Source organism: Marmota marmota, unplaced genomic scaffold, assembly GCF_001458135.2.
Source record: "Marmota marmota marmota unplaced genomic scaffold, marMar, whole genome shotgun sequence".
Classification (NCBI taxonomy): domain Eukaryota; kingdom Metazoa; phylum Chordata; class Mammalia; order Rodentia; family Sciuridae; genus Marmota; species Marmota marmota.
Window position 1 is genome coordinate 15,284,447 of NW_026000016.1, and position 25,647 is coordinate 15,310,093.

Consider the following 25,647-nt stretch of genomic DNA (forward strand, 5'->3'; position numbering starts at 1 on the left):
AATGCTGACTAACACAGAAATTGTTACCAGAAATGGGGTTCTTGCTGTGACTAACCTGATTATGTGATTCAGAAGCCTTTGTAGCTGGTTTGTGTGGGGAAGAATTTTGAAAAATTTGGAGATCCAAGCTAGAAAAGTTTTAGAATGTTAAGTAGAACTTAGAGGGCAATCTGGTAGGAGCTCAAAAGACCAAAATTCTGTTAGCACTATGAACAGTAAAAATTGTGCTCATGAAGTTTCAGAGGAGAAGGAGGACTATTAAAAATTGCACCAGAGGCTATTCATTTTATATTCTGGCAACGAATATAGGGAAGGGTTTCTCCGTATCCTTCCTTGACTTATAAGGAAGACACCAATTTTGAGGTGCAAATAGGTTAAGTGTAGAAAGAAGTTGTCTACATTTTGCCCATATCCTGAGACTTCCATGAGGCTAATTTAAAGATGATGAACTAGTTAATCTTGAGGAAGGATAGCATTCAGATGGTGGTAAAGATATTGCTGACAGTCTTTAGCCCAGTTTAATGTGATAATCAAGAGCAGAAAGCAGAGCAGAGAGATTTGAAAAACTTGAAGTTCTGCTAGAAAAGTGTAAGTAAAACTAGGGTGAAGAAATTATAATTGTTAAAGAGATTATTGACCGTAAATAAAACTACTTTACCAAGAAACAGTAGGCCAGCGTGCATATGTTTTAGTCAATTTTGTGTGTGTTTGTGTTTGTGACCAAAGACCTGGCAAGAACAGTTTTAGAGGAGAAGATATTTATTTGGCCTTTATGGTTTTAGAAGTATATGGATGGCCAGCTCCCATTGCTCTGGGCCAGATGTGAGGCAGAACATCATGGTGGAAGAGTGTGGTTGAGGAAATGGCTCAGGACATTGCAACAAAATACAGAGAGACAGTATTCTATCTCTAGAGACAAAATATATACCCCAGAAACATGTTCTTCATGACCCACCTTCTCTATCTGCCTATCGTTACCACCCAGTTAAACTCTATCAGGGAATTAATACACTGATCAGGTTAAGACTCTCATAACCCAATCATTTTATCACTAAACTTTCTTGCACTGTCTCACGCATGAGCTTTGGGGGATACCTCATATCTAAAACATAACAGCATTTCACAAATTTACAAGACCACACTCATCTCAGGCTCAAGAGTATAAAAGTAAAAATTCCTTTGAGAAGAGACCATGGCTTGCATGAGATTGGCCTGGGGGATTGGAATTTATTTACCATGATCATCTACCCAAGCACTCAGAGACCTCTGATAGTCACAGGAGGGTTGGCTCCTTCTCAAGATGGTGGCAGACCTTGTTGTCAACCATGTGATAATGGTTCTGCATCAGTGCAGGATGCTGGAATTAGGGAATCATGGAGGCTTCCACCCACATTTCAAAGGACGATCTAGGAGGCCAAGCAGACTATAACAGGGTCAGAATCCCTGTGTGCAGCTCCTGAAAGGGCAATGCATGAAGATGTGAGAAGAAAGCCCAAATTGCAGTGAAGACCCCCAAGATTAAGAAATGCCAGGAATGTGAGATATCTGCCAAGGAAAGATGCAGGAATTAAGCAGGAACAAGCCAAGAGAGAGACCATATGTGCTGCAACCAGCAGGACCATAAAGGTGGAGTACACAAGCCCTTCTGAGAGAATATGATGATGCTAAGTGCTGCAGATGCTGGATGTGGAACTATAGGACTTGTTTGCCCAGGTGGGTTTTGGTCTTCCTTTGGTCCAATTTCTTGTTTTCATTCCCCTATTTCTTCCTGGAATTATTTACTCTGTGCCATTATATATATGTGTGGAGATACACACACACACACACACACACACACACACACATACACACACACACACACACACACCCCTTATGGTTTTTACAAAGGCTCCTGCTGAGAGTAAGCCTAGAGTCTCAGAGGAGACTTTGGACTTACACTTTTGAATATTGCTGGAGCTTTAGTACTCTGGGCACTCTTGAAAAATAGACTAAATGTAGTTTGAACTTGAGATGAGCATGAGTTTTGGGGGGCCAGGTTTGGAATATGCTGGTTAAGATATGAGGAATCCCCCAAAAGCTCATGTGTAAGGTAATACAAGAAAGTTTAGAAGTGAAATGATTGGGTTTTGAGAGCTTTTACCTAATCAGTGCATTAATCAACTGATAGGGATTCTCTGAGCAGTAACTGTAAATAGATAGGGATAGACAGATAGGCTAGAGGAGGTAGTTCCATGGAGGTTTAGACTTTGGGGTTTATATTTTATCCCTAGTTAACAGAGCTTTCTCTGTTTCCTGCTTGCCATGTCCTCCATACCTTTCCAACATGTTGTTCTGCCTCAATCTAGCCCAGAGAATGGAACTGGCCATCTGTGGACTAACAGCTCTGAAGCCATGAACCAAATAAACTTTTTCTCCTCTAATTGTTCTTGTCAGGTCTTTCGGTTACAGCAGTGAAAAATCTGACTAAAACAGTGAACCTTTGATAAAGTTGAAGTATGATTTTTCTTTTTTAAGTAAGTTTTTTCTTAGCTACATCTAGTGGTTTCATTCTTAGGAATCTCTGTGCATATAGTGTAATATTAAAATATGTTACATAATAGTTACATATTGAAGATAATGTATATAAAGTAATGTATATTAACACCTTGAAAATTTCTCTATGCATAGATTGTATATATTTTATTTTCCAACTTGTATTTTTGTACATAATACACTGCTGAAAAATGGCTTTGGGTAGCTATTACCCTAGTTTTAGTCAACTTTTCTTCTCTGTGATCAAAATATCTGACAAAAACAACTTAGAAGAAGAGAAGTTTATTTGAGGCCCATGGTTTTAGAGGTCTCAGTCCATAGATGGTCATGGTGGAGAAGTGCTACTCTATTTGTGGAAGCCAGGGAGCAAAGATTGAGGGAGAAGGCGGTTGGGAGAAAAGATGAATCCTCTCAGGCCATACCACTAGTGACTTAACCTTTTCTAAACATACCTCACAACTCTACAGTTACCGCCCAGTCAGTTTATTCAAACTAGGATGAACTGATTAGGTCACAGTTCTCATAATCCTATCATTTTATCTACAAACATTTTGCATTACCACAGGAGGTTTTGGGGATACCTCATATTCAAACCATAACAACCAACCACCTTCTGCAAGGAGCATATAAGGTTTTTAAGCAGTTCAAATATACATACAGTTTTAATTACTATACCAGAATTCAGTGCTATCAAATTATGAAAAAAAATAGTTTACTGCAAAATATTTTACAAGGCACTTCAAGTCCCACCCCCTAAAAAAGAAAGATAGATCATAAAGACTGTGATGTTTTGAGTGGGGAGAAATGTGCCATATGTCTATAGTTAAGAAACCATATATGCTTGAGTAGAAAGGTTATAGGATTGCTATATTCTGCCCATATTATAGTCACAATCTCCTGAGAAATGCTGTTCCAATTACTGACCTCTCTTCACTATGTAATGACCTGAAATGAAGAAATTCTCAAGGCTTCTATTACTTAAAAAGAGAGAGGAAAGAAGAAAGTGCATGTTATTATTGTCATCAAATTCTTTAAAAATGTATATGAAGAATAAATCATTAATTAATAAAAATTATTTCTGGAGTACTTTTATGTTGACTGAATTCTAGCTTTGATTCCTGCTAGTATTTTTCTTGTGTTTTGTGTTGATTCTAAACTTTGTTTAATAATGGAAATGTTTATTTGCTTCCTTTTCTTAAAGCTTCTTTGGGTCTGTCAAGAGATCTCCCCTCAGAGGAACATGAATTGCACATCCTCGTGTGTGGTGTCAAATTATTTATAAGTTCTCTGTCTCTTCTAGCCATTGTTTTTATATATATTCTGTTCTGTAATCTGCCTCTTCTTTTTTCTTTTTGAGAATGTTAACAAATCTTTTAGCTTGGTAGAGTACAGCAAGTATTTCTTGCACATCAACTCTTTTATAACTATTTAGTTCTTCATGGAACACATACCCTAAACATTTCCCAGTAATTTTCTATGATGACAGGCAAGCCTTAGGGAAATGGTATTGTCGACTAGCAAGCAATACATTTTGCCAATCTGATGTAATACATGTTCATTAGACCATCCTTAAATTCTTTTATTCTGATGATATTACAGTAATATACTTAAGACTAGAAATATTATAGCTTATGCAGAAGACTTTCAGGTTTGGCTTGTGTATAGTCATATAAAGGAGTTTTTTTTTTTTTTTTAAATTTATGGTAGTAGGCGCAATTTTTGTTGTAAATATCTGCTATGAACTTGGTTGCTACTAAAATTAGGTCCTGAGTTGAAATTTGATAGTTTTGATGTTTTATGCTTGATAGGGTCATCAACCTTCCCTTGTTATTATCCATGATTGCATCAATTGAAATTTAATTGGGCAATGCATTAATTAAAGGATGTTAATAAGGATGTAGAACGTCTATCATGTTTTCCTTCACTGACCTTATTTAGGAAGTTATGTAATTCCGAACAGTATCTCATGTGTATCTGGCTCTGAATTTTGGGTTTTCTCACTTGTCTGCCAACATGTGGTTAAATTTTCAAGACTTTCAGATACCTGAAAAGCCACTTAGCCATTGGACATACGTGCAAGATTCCTGGCCATTATCATTGATATTCTCAAGTATTATGTTTGTCTCTACTACTTCAAACCAGACACTTCTGGAACTGTACCCATTTTAACTCCTGCTAATTACTTCTGTTGCAAAGAGATGGAAGGAAAGATGAGACTGAAAGAAGAGCAAAAATGTAGGGAGAAGTGCAGAAATTTGAGGGTGTTTATATGTAATAAACTCCATTCATTCATTATTCTATTAGATCTTTATTAAATGGGTGCTTTATTTCAGGCATATGCTCTATGCTGTGTGTACAATTATGAACAAAAATAGACATCATCCTTGTGTTGAGGGAGCTTTCCTTTCAATGTGAGTATCAGGCCTTAAATATTTATTTATAGTTGGGATATGTACTATGAAGGAAAAATACATTTCTACAATTAGAATATGTTAGGAGGATTCAGCTTGGTGGGTTAAGGCAGGGAAGGACTCTCCAAAGTAGTAAGATTAAAGCTGAAATAAGGAAGTGATAGATATGGAAGATGAGTGGTAGAGGGGATATTTTAGGCTTTAGGAGCAGCATTTATTTGAGAAACGGGGAAATCATTGAGGATGAAATATACTCAGCAAGTGGGAACATGGCATGAGAAGCAATGCAGAAAATAAAGGGAGTGTTTGTAGTCTATGAAGTGTTATGTTAAAGTTTGTGGTGTTATTCTAGAACAATGACTAACCATTAAGGAATTTTATGTGTGCGTGTACATGTTCTGATTTGGATCTTCTTTTAAAAAATCACAGTGGTGCTATGAGAGATAGCCAGCAAAATTATAGGAAGAACACACATGATACTGAAGTAGCTAAATAGAGATACAGTAGTATTTGGGGCAAGGATGATGACAGTAGACATGATCTGAAACTCAACTCATTAGATGTGGAAGTGAAATACAGAACTATCTAGATGACCCCCCCATGTCTCTGGCTAGGTTTTCCAGTTTATTAGAATGAGGATCATCAAAGGTTTGGGGAGAAGGAAACATGAGTTTGTTTTTAGATTTATTTTATCCCCAGGTGCTTCTGAGATATCCAGGGAAAATATTGAGAAAGTATTGTTTGTCTGGAAATGGAAGGGAAACAGGGGATTGGAAAGGAAACACAAGCTAAAGATATAAGCTATATAGGGGTCAGGAACAGGGAATGAAGACCTGGCACTAGAGACTCAGAGTGGTCAGCAAAAGAGTGAGAGGAAATCTATAAGAAGTGGATGTGACGTAATTAAAAGGAACAATACTATGTAGCAAGATCTCTTAATAAATAGAAAAGTGACAGAGGTGATGATATTTGAGGAAAGAGGCGAAAATTTAGCATGACTACCTTGTGAAATTGTAAAGAAACTGAATAAAGAAACTGTTAAAAATTTGGCCTGGCTCAGTATTTCCACTTTGTGTCCCTTAGAACACTGATTTCTTGGAGGTATTACTATTTTGTATTCTCTCTCTCCTTCCCTCCCTGACCTCTTGTCTTTCACATACATACATTTTGTGATTGATTAAATTTGAGGAAAAATTCGATAGTCTTTTCAACAACACAACTTCTAAGAATATTTGGCATCATGAGTTTACAAAATGGATATAAAGCAATTCCTAATGAATATCAGCAATCATAAGTTGTTCTATTGAACATCATTTGAGAAAAATTTGCTTAGCATAATTGATAGACTCAGGTAGCAAAATTGGATATGAGTCAATGTCAATATACCCCATCTAAATATTTTCCTCTCTTTAAGAAGTAGTAATTTTTTTTTCCTAGGAGATAAGTTAGTTGAATTCAGATGCAGGGGTTCTCTGGGTCTAGAGGTGATGGAGGTCAGAATATTTGGTGGAATTAGTAATGACAGAAGGGAATCTGGGTCTGTACTGGTCAGTGATTAGGTGAAGGGGGTACATGGTTTTAGTATGATGACTCTGGTAGCTGGTGAAAGCATCCAGGTTAGAAGCAATTGGGGTCTGTTTCATTTATTTGTAGGCAGTAAATCTTAAAGTGGCTACTCTGGCACAGTTCTGCAGATGTTCTGGATGAAAATGGGAAAGGGAGGGGGGTGTTCAGTTAAAGACATGAAATAGCTAAAGATAATAGTTGTAGTAATAGAGACTGAACTGATGTCATCTTGGAAGGAAACTCCCTGAATGAAAGTGAAGAAGACTTGGACAGGGAAGGTTGGTCAGTTGAACATTTGGAACCTGGAAATTCTTTTTTGTTATAATTGATATGTAAATCAGAAGAATGAATGAACTTCGATAAATGACTCCCATCATCATTAATAAAACTCCAGATAGATCACTAGCATCCCTTCATATAGAGAAAATTGTTGAATGAATGTATAGATGAGTGGGTTCATATGGACCCTGGCTGGGCTTAGCTTTCTTATTTATTACTTATTTGTCTATTAGCATCTGGAAGGAGTGATTCCATTTCATGTGCAGCTGTCTATTTTAGAGTTTATTTTATCTCTTAAAGACTCTTTACACTGTAAGAATGATGATAAGCAATTGGCATTATTCATCCTTAATGTTTCTTGTGCTATTGATATTATGCTATTGGTATTTTCCTGTTCTTTCTCTCTAACTCTGGAAGCCTCCTTCTTGTGTGTGTGTGTGTGTGTGTGTGTGTGTGTGTGTGTGGTTTTTTTTTTTAACTTATTCAATTACTGACAATTTCTTGATGTTTAAAAAAAGTAATGACTTGTAAGTATACACTGATCCATATTAGTTACTAGGATACAGAGATACATAAGACATGATCCGTTTCCTCAGAAAGCTTAAATTCCTCTCAATAGAAAAAATAGACATGTATGTATATCACCATAAGGACATTGTGTTACATGCAGCATAGAAAAAAACATATAGAAGTTTCTGTGCTATCATCTTGGAGACGAGAGTAGTTACAATGGCATCCAGATAGATATTCAGGGCAGGCTGATATCTAAGCCAAACCAAATACGCCAAGCAAAGGTGAGAAAAGCATATTTCAAGCAGAAGATTGGGAGTGCTGGTGTGAGTTATAGGGTAGATGTCTGTGCCTCCAAGAGGAAGCAGAGAAAATTTAGCAGCAAATTAATGAGATTAGTTCTCCAACTATCTAGAGTCAATATATTCTTCAAAGCACATAGAAATTATCTCTTCTCGATTATGAATCTTTCTCAGATTGACCTGAGAATGTCATTATTGTATCAAGGCATAGATTTCTTAGAAACATTTAATGGCTATTTCAAAAATAATAAATTAACATGTTATCACGTTTGAGTCCAGAATAATCAATTTCATAGACACAAAATGAGAGAAACAGAGTGAAGCCTAAAAATATGAAAAATAACTTGTAGGTCTTAGTCTATGATAAATCGAAGGAAATGGAGTCCCTTTTAAGAATGTAGTTGAACAGTCTTTCTGAAACAGTGGTTGAGAAACTCCACCATGAGAGGCTTGGCTCACACTTGGGTAAAGGGCACAGTTCTTATGTGTGCCTCCCTAATGAATAATCAGAAACATAGTGAGTAACCATGACTATGATGAGACTCACATTCATGCCATATAAACTCTAAGGAAAATGGGTACTTGTCACAGAAGACAAAGGAGGAAAATTTTGTTTTCTCATATATGAAAGAGATTTGGAACTCAGAACTCAGATTTACGTAGGTCCAATGTCTGCAAATAGAGGGAATATTTTTGTGTAATTTTTTGGGGGGTGTCAGGTACCAGGGTTTGAACCCAGGGATGCTTAGCCACTGAGTCACATTCACAGACACCCACCCCCCTATTTTTAATGCATGTATTAATTTTTTAAAAATTAGGTTCAAATTTATTTCTTTTTAATTCATATATATATATATATGTTTAAAATATATTTTTAAAAATTTGTTCTTTTTAGTTATACATAGCAGTAGGATGTATTTTGACATATTGTATATACTTGGAGTACAACTTCCCATTCTTCTGGTTGTACATGATGTGGAATACATTGGTAGTGTATTCATATATAAACATAGGAAAGTTGTGTCCAACTTCATCCTACTCTGTTTCCTATTTCCATTCCCCTTGCCTTCCCTTCATTCCCCTTTGTCTAATCCAAAGTACTTCTATTCTTCCCCACCCCCTCCCCTTATTGTAAATTAGCATCCACATATCAGAGAAAACATTTGGCCTTTGGTTCTTTGGGATTGGCTTATTTCACTAGCATGAATAGTGTCCATATCCCGCAATTTACTCACAAATTTTTCTTTATAGCTGAGTAATATTCCATTGTGTATATATAGCACATTTTCTTTATTCATTGATCTGAATAAGGGCACCTGGTTCCATAGTTTAGCTATTGTGAATTGAGTTGCTATAAACATTGATATGGCTGCATTACTGTAGTGTGCTGATTTTAAATCCTTTGGATAAATACTGAAGAGGGGGATAACTGCATCAAATGATGGTTCCATTCCAAATTTTTTGAGGAATCTCCATACTGCTTTCCATGGTGGTTGCACCAATTTGCAGTCCTAACAACAGTGTATGAGTGTACTTACCCCACCCCACATACACACACATCCTCACCAACATTTATTGTTGCTTGTATTCTTGATAATTCCTAGCTATTTATTATATTTTACTTAGAGACAGGGTGTTACTATGTGGCTTTAAAGCCTTCCTAAATTGCTGAATCTGACTTTGAACTCACAATCCACCTGCCTCAGCCTCCTGAGTGCTGGGATTACTAGTGTGTGCCACTATGCTTGGCTTTTTGTTTAATATGTTTTTCAAAATTATTTTTGATTTTGCTTTTGGATAGTGTTTTTTAAAGATGTAGTGAACAGTTTGAAACCTGTCACCCAAAGCACGTAAGTGTGGGGGTGGTGGAAGATAATTTAATTGTAAGTTAGATAGGAAAATTATACCGAATACTACTTCTCAAAGTCTGCTCAATGGATACCCAGGGATTGCTACAGTCCTTTCTAGAAGGGCTTCAAGGTCAAATTCATTCTCATAACAACATTGAGATCTTGTTTGACTCTTAGGCAGTGTAATTGTTTGCACTGATTGTACAAAAATAGTGGGTCTTGACTGTCTCTCCAAGGCTTATGAGTTAATAATTTGTTTCCCAAGGTAGTACTTTTGGAAAGTGGCGGAGCCTTGAAAAGTGGGGCCTATTGGAAGGTCCAAGGTCATTGGGGGCATGACCTTGAGGCGGATTGTCAGACTGGCTCCCTCCTTGCTCTGTTTTGCTTCCTGTCCACGAAGTGAGTGGTTTTGTTCCATTATGTACTCTACCATCATGTGCCACCACAGGCCCTGAATAGTGGAGCCAATCAATCATGGATCACCTCTAAAACAGTGGTCCAAAATAAACCTTTTCTCTTTGTAATTATCTCAGGTATTGATGACAGTAATGGAAACCTGACTAGCATGGGAGCTGCCATGTCATGTGACCATGGTAATGGCAAAGAGGCAAGCTGCGTCCAGGGGCCTTTGGTGAACTATGTCTAGCACGTTGGTGTCTTTTTAAGATATTTAGGAGGCACACAGTTTTTCCTCCTTGTCTTCACTGCAGCTTCTCTAATCTTGATCTTTGTCTGCTTTGTACCCTAGTTATTTCCATAATAACTTGATCCCCTCCCCCGTCTTTCACCATTGCAGGACCCCTCCCCTCTTTATTTTCTTTGCCTGGCTCGTTCCTATTTAATTATAGTCCCTTCTCTCCCATGTTTGCAGTCCACACATATGGTTCTTTCAAAAGCTTTTCCACTCTTCTTTTTTCATCATCTGCTCTAAACCTTGATCTCATCTCCAAATCCATTCACAAAGTCAAGCTCATAAACAGAACAGCATTGTTTTCAATATTTGTAATGCATTCCGCCGTCGTATACAAGTTTAAAAAAAATCCTCTTAGTTCTTCCCTTTTACCCTCGCTCCCATCCCTGAGAATTAAAGTGTCCCTTTTCTCAAAATACTTGAGACTGGGTAATTTAAAAAGAAATTTTCTTCTCACAGTTCTGGAGGCTGGGAAGTCCTCCAGATGCACTGGCATCTGGGGAGGGCCTTCCTGGTCCACCAACCCATCATCTATCTCGGACCTCTTCTGTCACGTGGCCTCTCCTCTGGCTTTTCCCTCCTTCTCTTTGACTTGTGAGTCCTCTGCAGGGTCTGTCCTTGGCTAACTTTCATCTTTGATCTCCAGGGATCTCTTCTTCTGTGACTCAAGGGTAGCTGATTTTGGATGGTTTATCTTTTGCCTTAGCAGTTCTCCAGAACTGTGTGCAGATTCTAAATGTTCCATGTTCTCTAAATTATCACTACCGTGCAGGCATTGCTTAGAACCACTACAGGAACACCCATCACACTATTTTTCAAATTTATTTATTTATCCCAATTTGTTATACATGACAGAAGAATGCATTACAATTCATATTCCATCTATAGAGCACAATGTTTCATGTCTCTGGTTGTACACAAAGTAGAGTCACCATTCATGTCTTCATACATGTACTTAGGGTAATGATGTCCACCTCATTCCACCATCTTTTTTACCCCATGCTCCCTCCCTTTTCCTCTTTCCCCTTTGCCCTATCTAAAGTTCCTCCGTTCTTCCCTTCTCCCCATCCCCCCACCATCCCAATTGTGGATCAGCATCCACATATCAGAGAAAACATTTGGTATTTGCTTTTTTGGGGATTGGCTTACTTCGCTGAGCATAACATTCTCCATCTCCATCCATTTACCTGCAAATGCCGTGATTTGATTCTCTTTTAACGCTGAGTAATATTCCATTGTGTATATATGCCACAGTTTCTTTATCCATTCATCTAAAGGGCATCTAGGTTGGTTCCACAATTTAGTTCTTGTCCATCACACTATTTTATGACATGTATTCATTTGTCTGCCTCCTGTATGAACTTCCTGAATGCAGGAGCTGGAATTTTCTAGCTTTTGTTTTCTTCCACACCATAATAGTAGGATATTATAGCAGGAGAGCAATAGTAATTTGTTGAAGGTCCAAACTTGAAGCCTCATGTTCCTACTACCTGATATATATCCCCACCATGACATATCAGCTGGATCATTTTTCTGATATTGACTCCTATGATATTTTGTGGTGACGTTCCTTTCTAAAACATTTTCTGAAAAATAAAAGAGGGAGTCGTTTTGAATAAGGCACTTGACAATTATGATTCTTAAAAAAAAAATACAACCATACTGTACTGTAAGTAGTAGTTTGGTTTTTCACAAATAGCTATTTTAAACCTTGCATCAAAAATATAGTCAACAAAATTACAGACATACCTTTCTTCCACTATATACCAGTCTTCATTTAAAAAATGAATATTCATTGTAGTCTGAACTTCGTTTGAATGTTCCTTAGTCCATTTTCAATTGCTATAACAAAACATCTGAGAACTAGGCAATTTATAAAGACAAAAAATTTATTTCTCATAGTTCTAGAAGCTGAGAAGTCTAAGAGCATGGCACCAGCATCATGCCACATCACAACATAGCAGAGGTCAACAACACATGGTGAGACAGCAAGCAAGCTAATTTAGGCCTTTTTCTTCTTATAAAGCCTCTAATCCACGTAATCCCACTGGCTTCAGCGGCTGAGCCAGGAAAATTGCTAATTCAAGGCCAGGCTCAGCAACTTAATGAAGCACTAAATGACTTAGCCAGACCCTGGCTCAAAATAAAAAATAAAAATGGCTGGGGGTATAGCTCAGTGGTAAAGTGCACTTGGGTTCAGTTCCCAATACGTACATACATAAAGCAAGCAAGCCACTAAAATCATTATTGGAGGTCCCACCCTATGACCTAATCTAATCCTAATTACCTCCCAATGGTTCTGCCTCCAAATTCCATAAACAAGAATTTGAGGATAAATTTTCCAACACATAAACGGTTCTAGGAATACATTCAAGCCATAGTAGGGGTATACAGGCTACAAGGGGACTTCTGAGATATGCCAAGGTCACTTCTGAGATATACCAAGCTTTAATCATCTTTAAGATGATTAATATTTCCAAATGTGTGTATTCAGGTGTGCTACCACCATCTTTCTGCATATCAATCATTTCCATGGTTTTAGTATGAAGATAAATACATTTTCCTTTTTTTTAAAGAGAGAGAGAGAGAGAATTTTTTTAATATTTATTTTTTAGTTTTTGGCGGACACAACATCTTTGTTTGTATGTGGTGCTGAGGATCAAACCCGGGCCACACGCATGCCAGGCGAGCGCGCTACCGCTTGAGCCACATCCCCAGCCCCAAATACATTTTCCTTAAGTAGTTTGTTGAAGAAAGTCCAGGGTATGTACATATAATGATGCGATGGTGCTCACTCTCTTCTCTTGGGTGTGTGTTTGTGAAGTAATGATTCATACAGACTTGATCTTCATTATTTGTGGATTTCATATTGATAAATTTGTCTACTCACTAAAAAATGTTTGTAAGCCAGGTACATTGGTGCACGCTTATAATTCCGGCAACTCAGGAGGCTCAGGCAGGAGGGTCACAAGTTTGAGGCCAGCCTCAGCAACGTCGTGAAGTCCGAGGCAACCTATCAAGAACTTGTCTAAAAATAAAAGATAAAAATGGGCTAGAGATTATAGCTCGATGGATAAACTGCCCCTGGGTTCATTTCCAGTACCAAATAGAAAATATATTTGTAACCTCAAAATCAGTATCCCCGGAGGTTTTATGGTTATTTGAGGACATGCCCTGAAGCATTTGAGTCTCCTAAAGTGCATGTTCCCAGCTGAGGTTGAACAAGGCAACATTCTGCCTTCTTGTTTCAGCTCTCACAGAGTAAACAAGTGTTCTTTCTGCAGTCTATTTAGTGCCACGTTTTTTGCATTTTTGTGCTTTTGGTTAGTGATTTTGCTGGCTAAAATGGCTCCTAAAAATAGTGTTGAAGAGATGTCTAGTGCTCTTAAGATAAGAATGCTGTGATGTGCCTTAGGGGAAAATTCTGTAAGTTAAACAAATTTGTTCAGGCATGAATTATGGTGCTGTTGGCTGTTACGTTCAGCATTAATGAATCAAAATTATATATTTCAAAAAGCTTCTTTGAACCTACAAAAGGTTACATTCATTCGATCAGTTGATGAAAATGAGGCTCACCGGAACCCTGGGTTTCCCCCAGGAGTCCTGGTTCAGTGTTTGCTCATTCATCATTGTGATAGCTTGGACATGGTTGGAGTGTGTTTCCCAGAGCTTCATGTATTGGAAGCTTGTGGTGGTGTGGGAGGTGATAGAAGTTTTAAGAGGTGGAGCCTGGTGAGAGGGCCTTAGATCTTTGAAGGCACTGTCCTCAGAAGGAATTGGGATAGCTCTCCTAGAAATCCTTGACTCTCGTGGGAACCCTGAGCTCTCTTAAGGGGAACAATTTATAAGAATGAGGCGGATTCCCAAACCACCTTTTTCCTTTTATTTAGAGATGTGATCTCTCACTCTCACATATGCATCCCCCATTTACTGTGGGGCCCACTTCAAAGCCTGTGCCATGCTGTTTGGACTTTCAAATTTTAAAACTGTAATCTAAATAAACCTCTTTTCTTTATAAAGTTAACCTTCTTTAGGTATTTCATTATAGCAGTGAAAATGGACTAATATAAGTGTTAGTACCATGAAAGAGAATTTACTCTGTGTGAATGTGTGTATGTGTGTGTGTGTGTGTGTGTGTGTGGGTGGGGGGTTGATTGATTGGTTGGTGGGTTGATTACCTTATCTAAGCTCCAGAAAGGAAAGCAAATAGAATAGAAGGTACTGCATCATGTTTATACAATTGTTGAGAAGAAAAAAGGTTATGGGACATGGATAAATGACAGCTCCCTCTACTAGCCATACAAAATACTGACAGTCAAGAGCAGCTTTGTTTCTTTCTGAAGTGAGCAAAAATGGTCTGTTTTGTTATAGTTTGGAAAAGGTCTATTTCTTTCTAAAGTACAAGGTATAAATGGCTGTGCAACTAGTAATTCATAGGTGCTCAATAGTTTGGGATGTGAATATAATACTAACAGAAAGTCACTTTGCTGGGAAGACATTGAGGAATTTTATTTTTTCTTTTATAACTTCAATTATTCTGATTTACCTTGTCCATCTTTTCTCTCTGGTAGCTGCCTTTGAGGTTTTTGTTGGTTGGATACAGGGAAAGTTGCTAGACTTGTGGAGTGGATTTCTAGTCATTCAGCTCCATGTACCAGCACATAGCTAGGTTAGGTCCGTGTCAATTTCAAGAAACAAAATCAAATAAAAAAAATATAAGTATTTCACCAGATTGTATCAGATTGATACAATCAATGAGATTGTATGAGATGAGAATGAGAATGAGCTGGATGAGATTTTAGGTATAGAATGAGGTTGGGCTTGGAAAAAGCAGGGGAACAACTGCTTTGATTAAAAACTCCCATTCTTTTAAAGGAAACATTTAAATTGTAAATCTTTCTGCACCCTATTCAGGTGTGGACTTGTGTACCCTGCAGTAACTCTTGCCTTGTCAGTATTCTTAGCTTTAATATTCTTTTGTAATTTTACCCTGTTCTTTAGTTTGCCAGTAAGATGGATATTGTCATTTTCAAAAGGTCATTTTGTAATGTGGCTTTAAGTGACATCCTCATGGTGTCTGTGAGACTGACTCCAGGTAACCAAGAAGTAAATCAGGCAATATTACTCCCAGTAAATGGGGGCAAAGTAACATTACATTACTTTGCAACTGAAATTCTGAAAAAAAAAAAAAAAAAAAGATTCTTATGTTTTGGAGTAGTCTGGGACATTTACAGAACAATTCACCTTCATCTTTGTATCCTTTTGCTGTATCACATTCCAAAGCAGAATGTATCACATTGTCAGAAAACCAACTTTTCTCTTTGGCCTATATGTCCTCAGTTATAAGAAACTTCTTTTGAGTTAACAAGTATTCATTAATCCTACCAACTGCAAACCTGCATTTCAATATGATTAATAAATGCAGAGCAGAATGCAGCTTTGTTTTGATGATGCCTACCTATTCCCTATAAATCTATTAAGACTTCGTCTTCGAAAGCAGTTCTTGTCTGAGTTGCTCTTCTGTTTAAAAAATAATAATAATATTATGTTCTGAGAACTGGAGTAAGACTCAGAATGTGGTAATATGTGATTACTCCTTAATGCATTTAGAAAATGTATTATTTGAACTCTTGAAACATCTTTGTGAGTTGTACAATAAAGACAAGAATACAAATAAAAATAATTCAAATGCTCTGTAAAAGAAAATAGATTTTGCTTCTTAATATACTATAAAGTCTTCTATCTTACAATTAAAATGCAGATGACCCTCTTATTAAAAAAACAAATTTTTAGTTTGCCATTATAGAAGGTGAAAGAAGACACTTAGGAAGAAAATTAGCCGGGAGCTATTTTTTGTTTCAGAAAGCAAGTTCAGCAAAGGGATCAAAACCATTTATTTTTGTTCCATGTCTTAATAATTTAATTGTACTTTTCTTTCCCCAAAATACAAAAGGAGTACACAATGGTTGCAATAGGATAAATAAGTTATAAAAACTTAAGGATCAAATTGCTTCCAAACTTAATTTGATTGATTTCTGAATAAGAAATATGATTTTTAAAATGACATTCTTGTGCTTTCTAGAGAGCATTATAAACAGCCACAATAACAAGAAAAGAAAACTATTGTTTTAAAGTATGCTTGAATGAATAAATGTTTTGCAGATCACTAATAGTCAATAACATTATTTGGGAGTTTGGGGGATGATCTGGTTTGTATTAAACATATTTACACTCTAAAATGCCTTGTGAATTAAGTCAAGTTTTACTACAAACATATGCTAAGAAATATGAAAATATGGAGCATTTTGCTTTATTAAGATCATCATTACCTAAGGGATACAATTGACCAGATTTTAAGAAACTGCTGGGCTTTTGTTTTTCCAGAGAGCTCAGTCCGATGAACTGGAAAAAATTGAGAAGCACGGCCGATCCTCCAAAGACAAGGAAAATGCCAAGTCTCTGGACAAACCTGAACAGTAAGCGTGCCTTTGGGCCCTACAGAGGGCATCAAGGCCACAGTGGGTTCTTGCCATTTAGAAAAACAACGTCTGGAGTATGTAATTGGATGAGATGAGGATAAACATCTGTTTATATGAATTATATTTTTCCTCTTAACTTGGCTTTATTTCCTTAGGTTCCTTTATGAACTGTCACTAATCCCCAACTTTTCAGAGCGAGTCTTTTGCATCCTGTTCCAGTCAACGTTTTCAGAAAGCATTTGCTCAATTCGTCGCAAACTGGAATTGCTACAGAAATTATGTGAGGTAGGTTCTGGTCCAAAGAGAACTAAGCTTGAGTCCTGATATTTAATTCTGTTCAGTCATGTTCATATTACAAAAAAAAGTTTTATTTACTCTAAGTCCTCATTAAATTGGAGGGATAGCAATCCCACAGACGGGAACATTTATGATTGAGCTTCAAGATCAAAGCACACGGTCAGATTGGCAAACAGGGGCTGCAGGACCACGTTGCGAGAGTGTGGCCAGTATGTGCTGGCCTCCGGAGAGCTTTCGTATGTCTGCTTTTGCCAAAACTGAATTTTCACTTCTTATGGTCCCTCTAGATAGCAGACTTCCAAGTGACTGTGACTTAAAGGCATAATATTTACTTCCCTTCATTGTTTATTGAATGGCCCCTCAACAAATTATTCATAAATATTCTAACCAAAAGTTTTAGAGCAGCCATTTGATTCAACAGAAGATCAAAATTTCTTTGAAAATTAAGAATAAATATTTGGCAGAAAAAACTAATATTAACATTGTTTTTTTGATTTTCAAAAATCAATAGTACTATTTTGTTCTAGTTGTGGTAAATGCTTTTGAAAAGTGAAGAGACGTTATTAAAGACATTTTCAAAGGAAATGACATGAAAAATTAAAGTATGTTCCGAAAGAAGTGAGTGTATACTCATTTGGAAATGAACCTTTATAATTTTCCTTTTTGGTTTTCCACAATTTATGCCAAAAAATATGATATCGTTTTAGACATAGACACGATTAGGGTGATGATGATGATATTTTGTAGTAGTTCACGTTACAGCCATATATGTTTTCTTTGCAATTACATCACAGAAAAGGCCTAGATTGGCATCTCTCAACTTACAAAAGCTTATCTGAATGCTTGTGGGCACAAGCATTTTAACTTTTTAAAGTTAACTTCAGAGAAACTGCTCTTAAAATATGCATAGTAATGAAGAAGGACAAAGTTTGGTTGTGACCCAAAACTATTACTATAATGTTAATAGTTAGCATTGATTTCTAGTGTTTCAAGTAAAACTTTGTTTAAGAAAAACTTTGTTCTTTATCCTGTTTTACAGACATTAAAAAATGGCCCAGGGGTTATGCAGGTTCTAGGTTTGGTTCTTGCCTTTGGCAACTACATGAATGGTGGAAATAAAACTCGGGGACAGGCAGATGGCTTTGGATTAGACATTCTCCCAAAGCTGAAAGATGTCAAAAGCAGTGTAAGTATTTTGTATTAATGGATGTAGGCAAATTAAGGATACTCTATTTGACATTTTGTTTGGCAATAGGTTTGACTGTAAATCAGTTGTAACAAATATTTCTTTATGTTCCAAGATCAAATGTTCCTTTATGTTCTGAGCTAGATAAAAGTAAACCACAGGATATTTGCAATTTACATGAATAATGATGTCCCCCGAAGTGAATAATTTTGAATTCTATGTCTAATGGATACCTATAATATTTTAAATAAAAGTAATTATTATTTTCAGTCTATCATTACCAAGTCTGCTAGTATTTATCTTTTGGGAATATAAGGACTAATCATTTTGAATGAATTAGATGTCTACTTGTTATTTTATTCTTCTCCATGTAAGGCAAAAGAGGTCAACAGCTAACATATTTTGAAAGCAAAACAAAGATGAAGGAAGCAATTTATAAATAAAATATAAAAGATGATCCTGCTTTTCTACATATTATTTTCTTCCTCATACTCATGTGCATGGGAATGTCTAAGTCCCTTTGCAAATCTAGTTTTTTTTTAAATAAATTTCTACAGATGTTTGTTTAAAATTAATATCTAAGAGATTGTAAGAGTGCCAGTGGAAATATAAGGTTAGGGATGATGTTCAGCGTCACAGACTAAAGTCTGATTTGGTAAACTTAGAAAATAAAGAGTTATGTTTCTCTGATAAAAGAATCACTACACAGAACATTATGATGAAGGAAATTCTGAACACATTTCTAAAATACTGAGTTTAAGTAAACAATTGGCTTCTAGAGCTGAAAATGTATGGATTGTCCTTCTTGGATAATGCAGTTATCTTTCTCATAAGAAAGAGACTTTTTTGGTCTCTTTCATCAAAATTTTGTTTATTCGTTCATTCACAAATGTATATGTATATATTTATCCACCATCTTTCATTGAGTGTCTATGAAATGCCAGACAGTATACTTTCCCAAAATTAACTATCACATAGTTCTTTCTTGGCATTTTTTTTTTTGTGTGTGTGATTTTGGTGGTTATTGAAATAACCATATGTATTTCAAATGCTATTATATATGTATGAGAAACATTTTATAGGAATGTATAGACTTAATAAATCACATTTATTAAAAAAAATCAGTTTCCTAAACATGTTTTCAAATATTTCTTAGTAAGTGCTTATTAAATTGAAACAACTTTCTCAAATAACATTGAAATATAAATACATCAACAACATTCAGTTTATCAAAATGGATCCGAAATACACTGTGGTAATCCTAATTATAGGTGAATAGTGATTATTTATGTTTTTTTTTTTTTTGTATTTGTTAACATCTTTGTTTCAATTCTTTGTTAAGTTAAATTGTATTAATTTAAATAATTATGGAATAATCTAGAATAAAAATAAAATACTGAATCAAGAAGCAAATACTATTAAATAATTTCACATGCCCTCCAAAAAGCTATGCAAAGTCTTCCTGAATTGGTCTTTCTCTTTAAAATGAATATAACTGTAACTACTCCTCAGTAACCATGGACAGAACTATTACTTAGATCACTCAGAATTTAACCCTCGGTATGCCTACCAGCAGGCTTTTAACAAATGTTTCGGTAATGGATGCATGAGCTGCTGTTCAATTGATTTACAAATTACAAGAAAGGTGGCTTAAATCATTTTACAAGCAAATCTTAATTAGGGAAGCCTTTAATGGATATATTACTATCTCATGTCAAACTCAATTATGAAGAAGGGTTGCTCTTTTTATAAACAGAGGAAAAATCATAGCTTTATCTGTTAACAGAAAAACTATCCAATTAAACTGTATGTACAAAGTTTACTTGAGAAATAAAAGTTCTAGAACAAGGCAGCATTCCAGACCAAAGATGGTACAGGAGGCACCAGACCTCCACATGTGCAGGTTATGTTTATAATCACTGAAAAGTAAGTGACATACAGAAACAACCTGATTGACAACAGTTGGCATTTGCATTATATGGCCTTATTTGGGCAGCTTTCAGCCTGTGATTGAATAAAAGTTCAGCTATCATTGAGACTCAGTTGCTTGATTATAAGGGTATTTATATTCAGGTTAGGTGAAAATTTGTGTATACATCAAACTAAGCTTCAGTTCATTATGTAGCGAGGCCACTGTGGGTCCAACTTTGTCACTCAAGTATGGAGACAAATTAGGCCAAACTTATTTCAGTTTAACAGGTTGAACATTTCATAGAAATTAGTTTGTATCATAGGTTTTCATTTTAAAAATATGTGTATATACACACATATTCATAAATACATACACATACACACATATCTGGTCTCTCAAACTCAAATTATCTGCTAACTTGGAGCAAACCAAAAAGTTAATTAAAATTTAATACCTCTTAATGTGCTAGAAAGGAAGTGAAAAGCTGTTTTTCAATACTGTTAGATGGGAAGAAATTTTACATTTTTTAAAAATATAGTACTACACACATTATCTTATTTAAAGCTGCATGAGTATTAATCCCTCAATCTCAGTTGCTGATATAACAAATTATAATATGTGTTCACATTTTAAAAGCTCCCATTTACCTGAAATGATACTTTTCTATTTCCAGGTCACACTTAGAGTTGGAGTAGTATCTGCCAGTCCAACTAGATAGAAAAGCTAGCAATATTTAATTATTTCATTTATGGTAGTAATTGTAAAACATAAAAATAATGAACAAAACTTCATAATAAGATTATTAAATAAATAACATAAAAGTTGAACTAAATTTATGATTGATGAGTGTAAAAATAGGAAAGTATTTATACTTATGACTGCCCTTTAACAGCTCTGCTTCCACTTGAGACATAACTCTTTAGATACAATTAGTGTGGCAATTAAAAATGTAAAATTTTAATCTTGTCATGTATTTTTGTGGGTCCACTGCAGTTTGTTTTATTTAATACTATGTATTTAATAATTTATAAAATATATTGTTACTTACTTTGATCTTTCTGCCTAGGACAATAGCAGAAGCCTTCTGTCATATATTGTTTCATATTATCTCCGAAATTTTGATGAGGTAAGATCATTTTTACGTATATTATTTTTTTGTTCTTTCTTTAGGTAATTTGGCAGTGCTTTTTGTTGTTTTGCTTTTGTTTTTACCTTTGCTGCTGTTGCATAATTTTTATTTATATCAATGCTGATTTGTTTAAAAGTAATATTTGCTATTTAGGATGCTGGAAAAGAACAGTGTGTCTTTCCACTGCCAGAACCACAGGACCTTTTTCAGGCCTCACAGATGAAGTTCGAAGATTTTCAAAAAGATCTTAGAAAACTGAAGAAAGACTTAAAAGGTAACTTATAATTTTGAACTTATATGTTTTATTTATGCTTTTTTTTAATGAGAAAGGTAGTGTTCTCAATGGTTTTCAGGGAAGTAAATTAATCTTTTGTAGCCTTGTAGGACACAATTTTAGGGGTATGTGGCAGTAGAAAAATTTTGTCGATTTATTTATTTTTTTTTTTGTTTAGAAAGTTGAGTTGAAAATTTAGATATTTAATAGTATCTTGGTTATTTGAATAACAATCAGGATCAGGTTTGCATCTCATTTTATTTTATAGCCAAGAGCATTTGCTGCATGATATTCATGTCATGGTTGGACACAGATTATATCATTGTTAAAAGATAAATGGTCCCTACTCACACTTCCTTAATATACTTGCCTAAGGTTTTGTGGTTTGTGAACTTTCCTGGAAACAAAGTATCTTATTATATATGTATGGTCACAAAACACAGGGGCATACTATTTTATTTTCAATCAAGAATGATTTCAACTTTTTCAGAATCTCATTGAAGTGATCTTTCACCCTTGAAACATATCCCTGATTTCACTCCTTACCTCATCCTTTATATTGTGGATCGGTTTAACTATGTACATTCTACCCTCCTCTGATATTTCTTCTACTATGTTTTCAATGTGTTCTACTATTGGAGCACCTTGGTGTGTTTGGGGCACTTTGTTTTCTTGTTTTTTCATAGTTGTTTGTGTTTCTGCCCATTTAACAGTATGGATATGAGGCAGTACAATTTCAATCTAAGTTATTTTGAAGAGAGATAGTCTGAAATTCCTCAAATTTCTAAATTTAAAGTAATATTTACACTGAAGCAAATAGTTTGTAAATTTTTTTTTCTGAATATGATCCCTTTTTTCTGTTTTTCATGAGGTTACTCTTGTTATAGCATTGAAAATGCCCCAGTTATCTATTTAAGCCATTCATAGCTATTAAATATAGAAAGGGAGTGAATAAATATATGTGAGATTTACATTTGATATTGTATTACAAGACACAAATAAGAGGCCTGGTAACCACTGTCCAGAGTCAAAAACAGACACATAAATTTTTTTTTTTTTAATTTTTTATTGTGGGTTGTTCAAAACATTACAAATTTCTTGACATATCATATTCCACACTTTGATTCAAGTGGGTTATGAACTCCCACCTTCAAGAGACTCAATTCCAATTTTTTTTTTTAGAAACCCATCTGTAATCATGTTCTAGTCACAAATATTTTTACAAAAATTTCAATTAACATAACAAATTCATAGAGTTTGCTTGTAGTTCTTATGTATGCAAAATAATTCACACTGGGCAATTGCTGAGTGCTATGGGTGCACAAAGACTCAATCGTTGTTGAACAGGGCCGAAATTCTGTCACTTCTATAGCCTTCTTCAACCTTTCATATAAGTATACATCAATTGAAGCCAAGAAAGATTACCTTAACTTCCTTTATTTTTATAATAATAACAACGATTTTAAAATTTGTTACATTTGTATAGTATTATGGCACTGTGACTTCTTAAGCCAGTAGTGGTGGCACGGGCCTATAATCTCAGTGACTTAGGAGGCTGAAGGAGAATTACAGCAGTTTCCAAGCAAGTCTCAATAATTTAGAGAGGCTCTAAAGCAATTTAGTGAGACCCTGTGTCAAAATTTAAAAGACATAAGGGAATAGATGTAGCTCAGTGTTAAAGTACCCTTGGGTTCAATCCCTAGTACCTCCCACCCCCAAAAGAGTAAATTCTTAAACTGATAGAAAACAAAACCTTTCTTTCTATAGAATTTATCCAATTTATCATGCTTCAAAATTATGATGGATATTAGATAGACTTACTTATGAAATTTTACACACACACACACACACACACACACACATATACACTGATGTGGTGATTGGGCGTTTCTGGGGATACAGAAAATATTCCATACTCTGATCAACAAGTCAGTCTTGCAAGATAGGATGTAACTTTTGCAGTAATTTGATGGATGAGAGGAATAATGATTTTATTTATTCCCAGGGGTTGTATTGTTGCTTCCGTTGGTACCTCCCTTTGGAATACCCCATTTTCTTTTAGTATCTACATGCCTTCTTTCTACAGGTATTAAATACGCATGTAATCCTGAACATTTGGAAAGTACTCACGAGACCTGGAGCTAACCTGAAAGTGCTAATAACCCTAGATGATTGATTTCAGAAAGATGAGCAGCCCAGTGCCACTGAATACCATTTCCTTTTGTGCTTTCTTTAACAATGTGGTAGCTACAGAAGACAAAATATTGAAGGAGCATCTTAGCAATTTTTAATTGCCTCAGAAGATTAAGGAGATGATTTTAACCATGAGGGTTTATACTTTATATAGAGAAACGAGGAAATTGAAACTCCCATACACTTCATTACCAACTATAACATTTGATAGCTCAGTATCTCTCCCACTTGCCCATAGGTTGCCACAGAAGTGAGAAATTCATGACCAAATGACTATAAAAACTGCTGGATTATGTTAAATTTGAAAGGAATCCACAGTATTCTCCAAAAGAAGGGTTTGCAGTAGTTCTCCAATTCATTTGACCACAGAGCACTTTTTTCATAGAATGTGTGGTAGGTTCTGCAATTGGTAGAACACATTTTGAGAAATGCAGTCCTGGTTCTGTGTTAATAACAAAAGCATGCACTTGCCTCTGAAGAGCTTGCAGTGAAGGATGGGAAATGAAACTTTAGTTTGTGAAGTAATGTAATCATGTATTACTGTTCTTTTAAAATGAGATCAGCTTGGAGAGCTATTTACCAGGCTGTCAAACTCTGAGAATTAAAAATGACAAAAATCATAATTTACTTCATGTTTTGCTTTTCAAAAATTCAGGTCTTTTAATAGAAGATAAGATGTTTGAAGACATGAGGAAGGAAATTTTGTGAAACAAAATTTTGTGAAACAAAATTTAAATCTAATTTCTGGAAAATTAGTATTTATCAGGAATAAAGCCATTCACATCATTTGACCAATGTAGCCTATCAAAAGTTATTATTTTAAATGATCATATTAAAGAATTTACTTAAGAATACTTAAACAGCCTGACCATATTTTTAGAGGCAATTTGTTTTTAAGTAGTTTTAGAAAATGGGGTAATGGCTGGGCACACAGTATAATTCCAGCAACTCTGTAGGCTCAGGCAGGAGGATCACAAGTTCAAGGTCAGCCTGGGCAACTTAGTATGACCCTGCCTTTAAATAAAAAAATGAAATAAAAAGACCTAGGGATGTAGCCCAGGGATAGATAGCCCCTGGGTTTAATCCCCAGAAAACACACACACACACCAAAATAAATAAACAAACAAACAAATAAATTTAAGCAGAGGATAATTTATAAAGCATTTATTCCGAAACTTTTTATATAGTAAATATCAACTATTTATCATAAGATGTGATTAGTGAAGTCACTCATCTACTGGCACTATCATTCTGTTTCTGTTTAGAGACTTGATTTTTATTTCTCAGGAAAAGCTTAGAAACAATGTATTGTAGCTTAGATATTTTAATAAGACAACTGAATCTCATTCTGGCATTTATGAAACATCCACTTATTTCTAAGATTTTCAGAGCTCCTCAGGGTGCTTCCTGGTTTTCTGAACTCAGTGACATGTAGCATGTAAAGCAATCTGATCTGCTTTTGATCTCTTCTGGCTATCAGCAGCTTTTTTTTTTTAATATGGTCAGGCCAAATGATGGCTTCTGTTGCAGTGCCTTTGGGGGTTAAGAATTGTGGCACTTGCCACGTGACTTAAATCAACTCAACATGCACATAGCATTGAGTAATTAAGTTACCAGTTAATGTTTTGCTGCAAGAATGTTTTTATGCATATTGTTTCTCTCTCTCCCTCACCCCCCACCCCCATCTCCTGGACCTGCTCCCCCTTCTTGGAATAAATGCTTTATAAATTATCCTCTTTTTAAATTTAATTGTGTGTGTGTGTGTGTGCGTGCGTGTGTGTTTTCTGGGGATTAAACCCAGGGGCTATCTATCCCTGTGCTACATCCCTAGGTCTTTTTATTTCTCTCTTTCTATCTTCTCCCTCTCCCTACCATCCTGCCTCTATTACCTAGCTTGAAAAATTGTTTAAAATTCATTAACTGAATCATCAGATTGAAGCAATTTCTGTGTCCAGAGGCATACAGAGAAAAACAGTATTTAAACATACTTGTATTATTAAAATTGTTAGTTTGTAGATATTGCATTTAAAATGGTA

At 35.5% G+C, this 25,647-nt stretch overlaps 1 protein-coding gene across 1 annotated transcript in view; it reads left to right on the plus strand.

The window, feature by feature from the left end:
- Fmn2 (formin 2) overlaps positions 1–25,647 on the plus strand; it is a 352,705-nt gene that overhangs the window by 203,572 nt on the left and 123,486 nt on the right. The window contains 5 exon segments of the mRNA XM_015483532.2: positions 16,526–16,617; positions 16,776–16,905; positions 17,957–18,103; positions 21,082–21,141; positions 21,298–21,418. Coding sequence (XP_015339018.1) covers positions 16,526–16,617; positions 16,776–16,905; positions 17,957–18,103; positions 21,082–21,141; positions 21,298–21,418 — 550 coding nt within the window.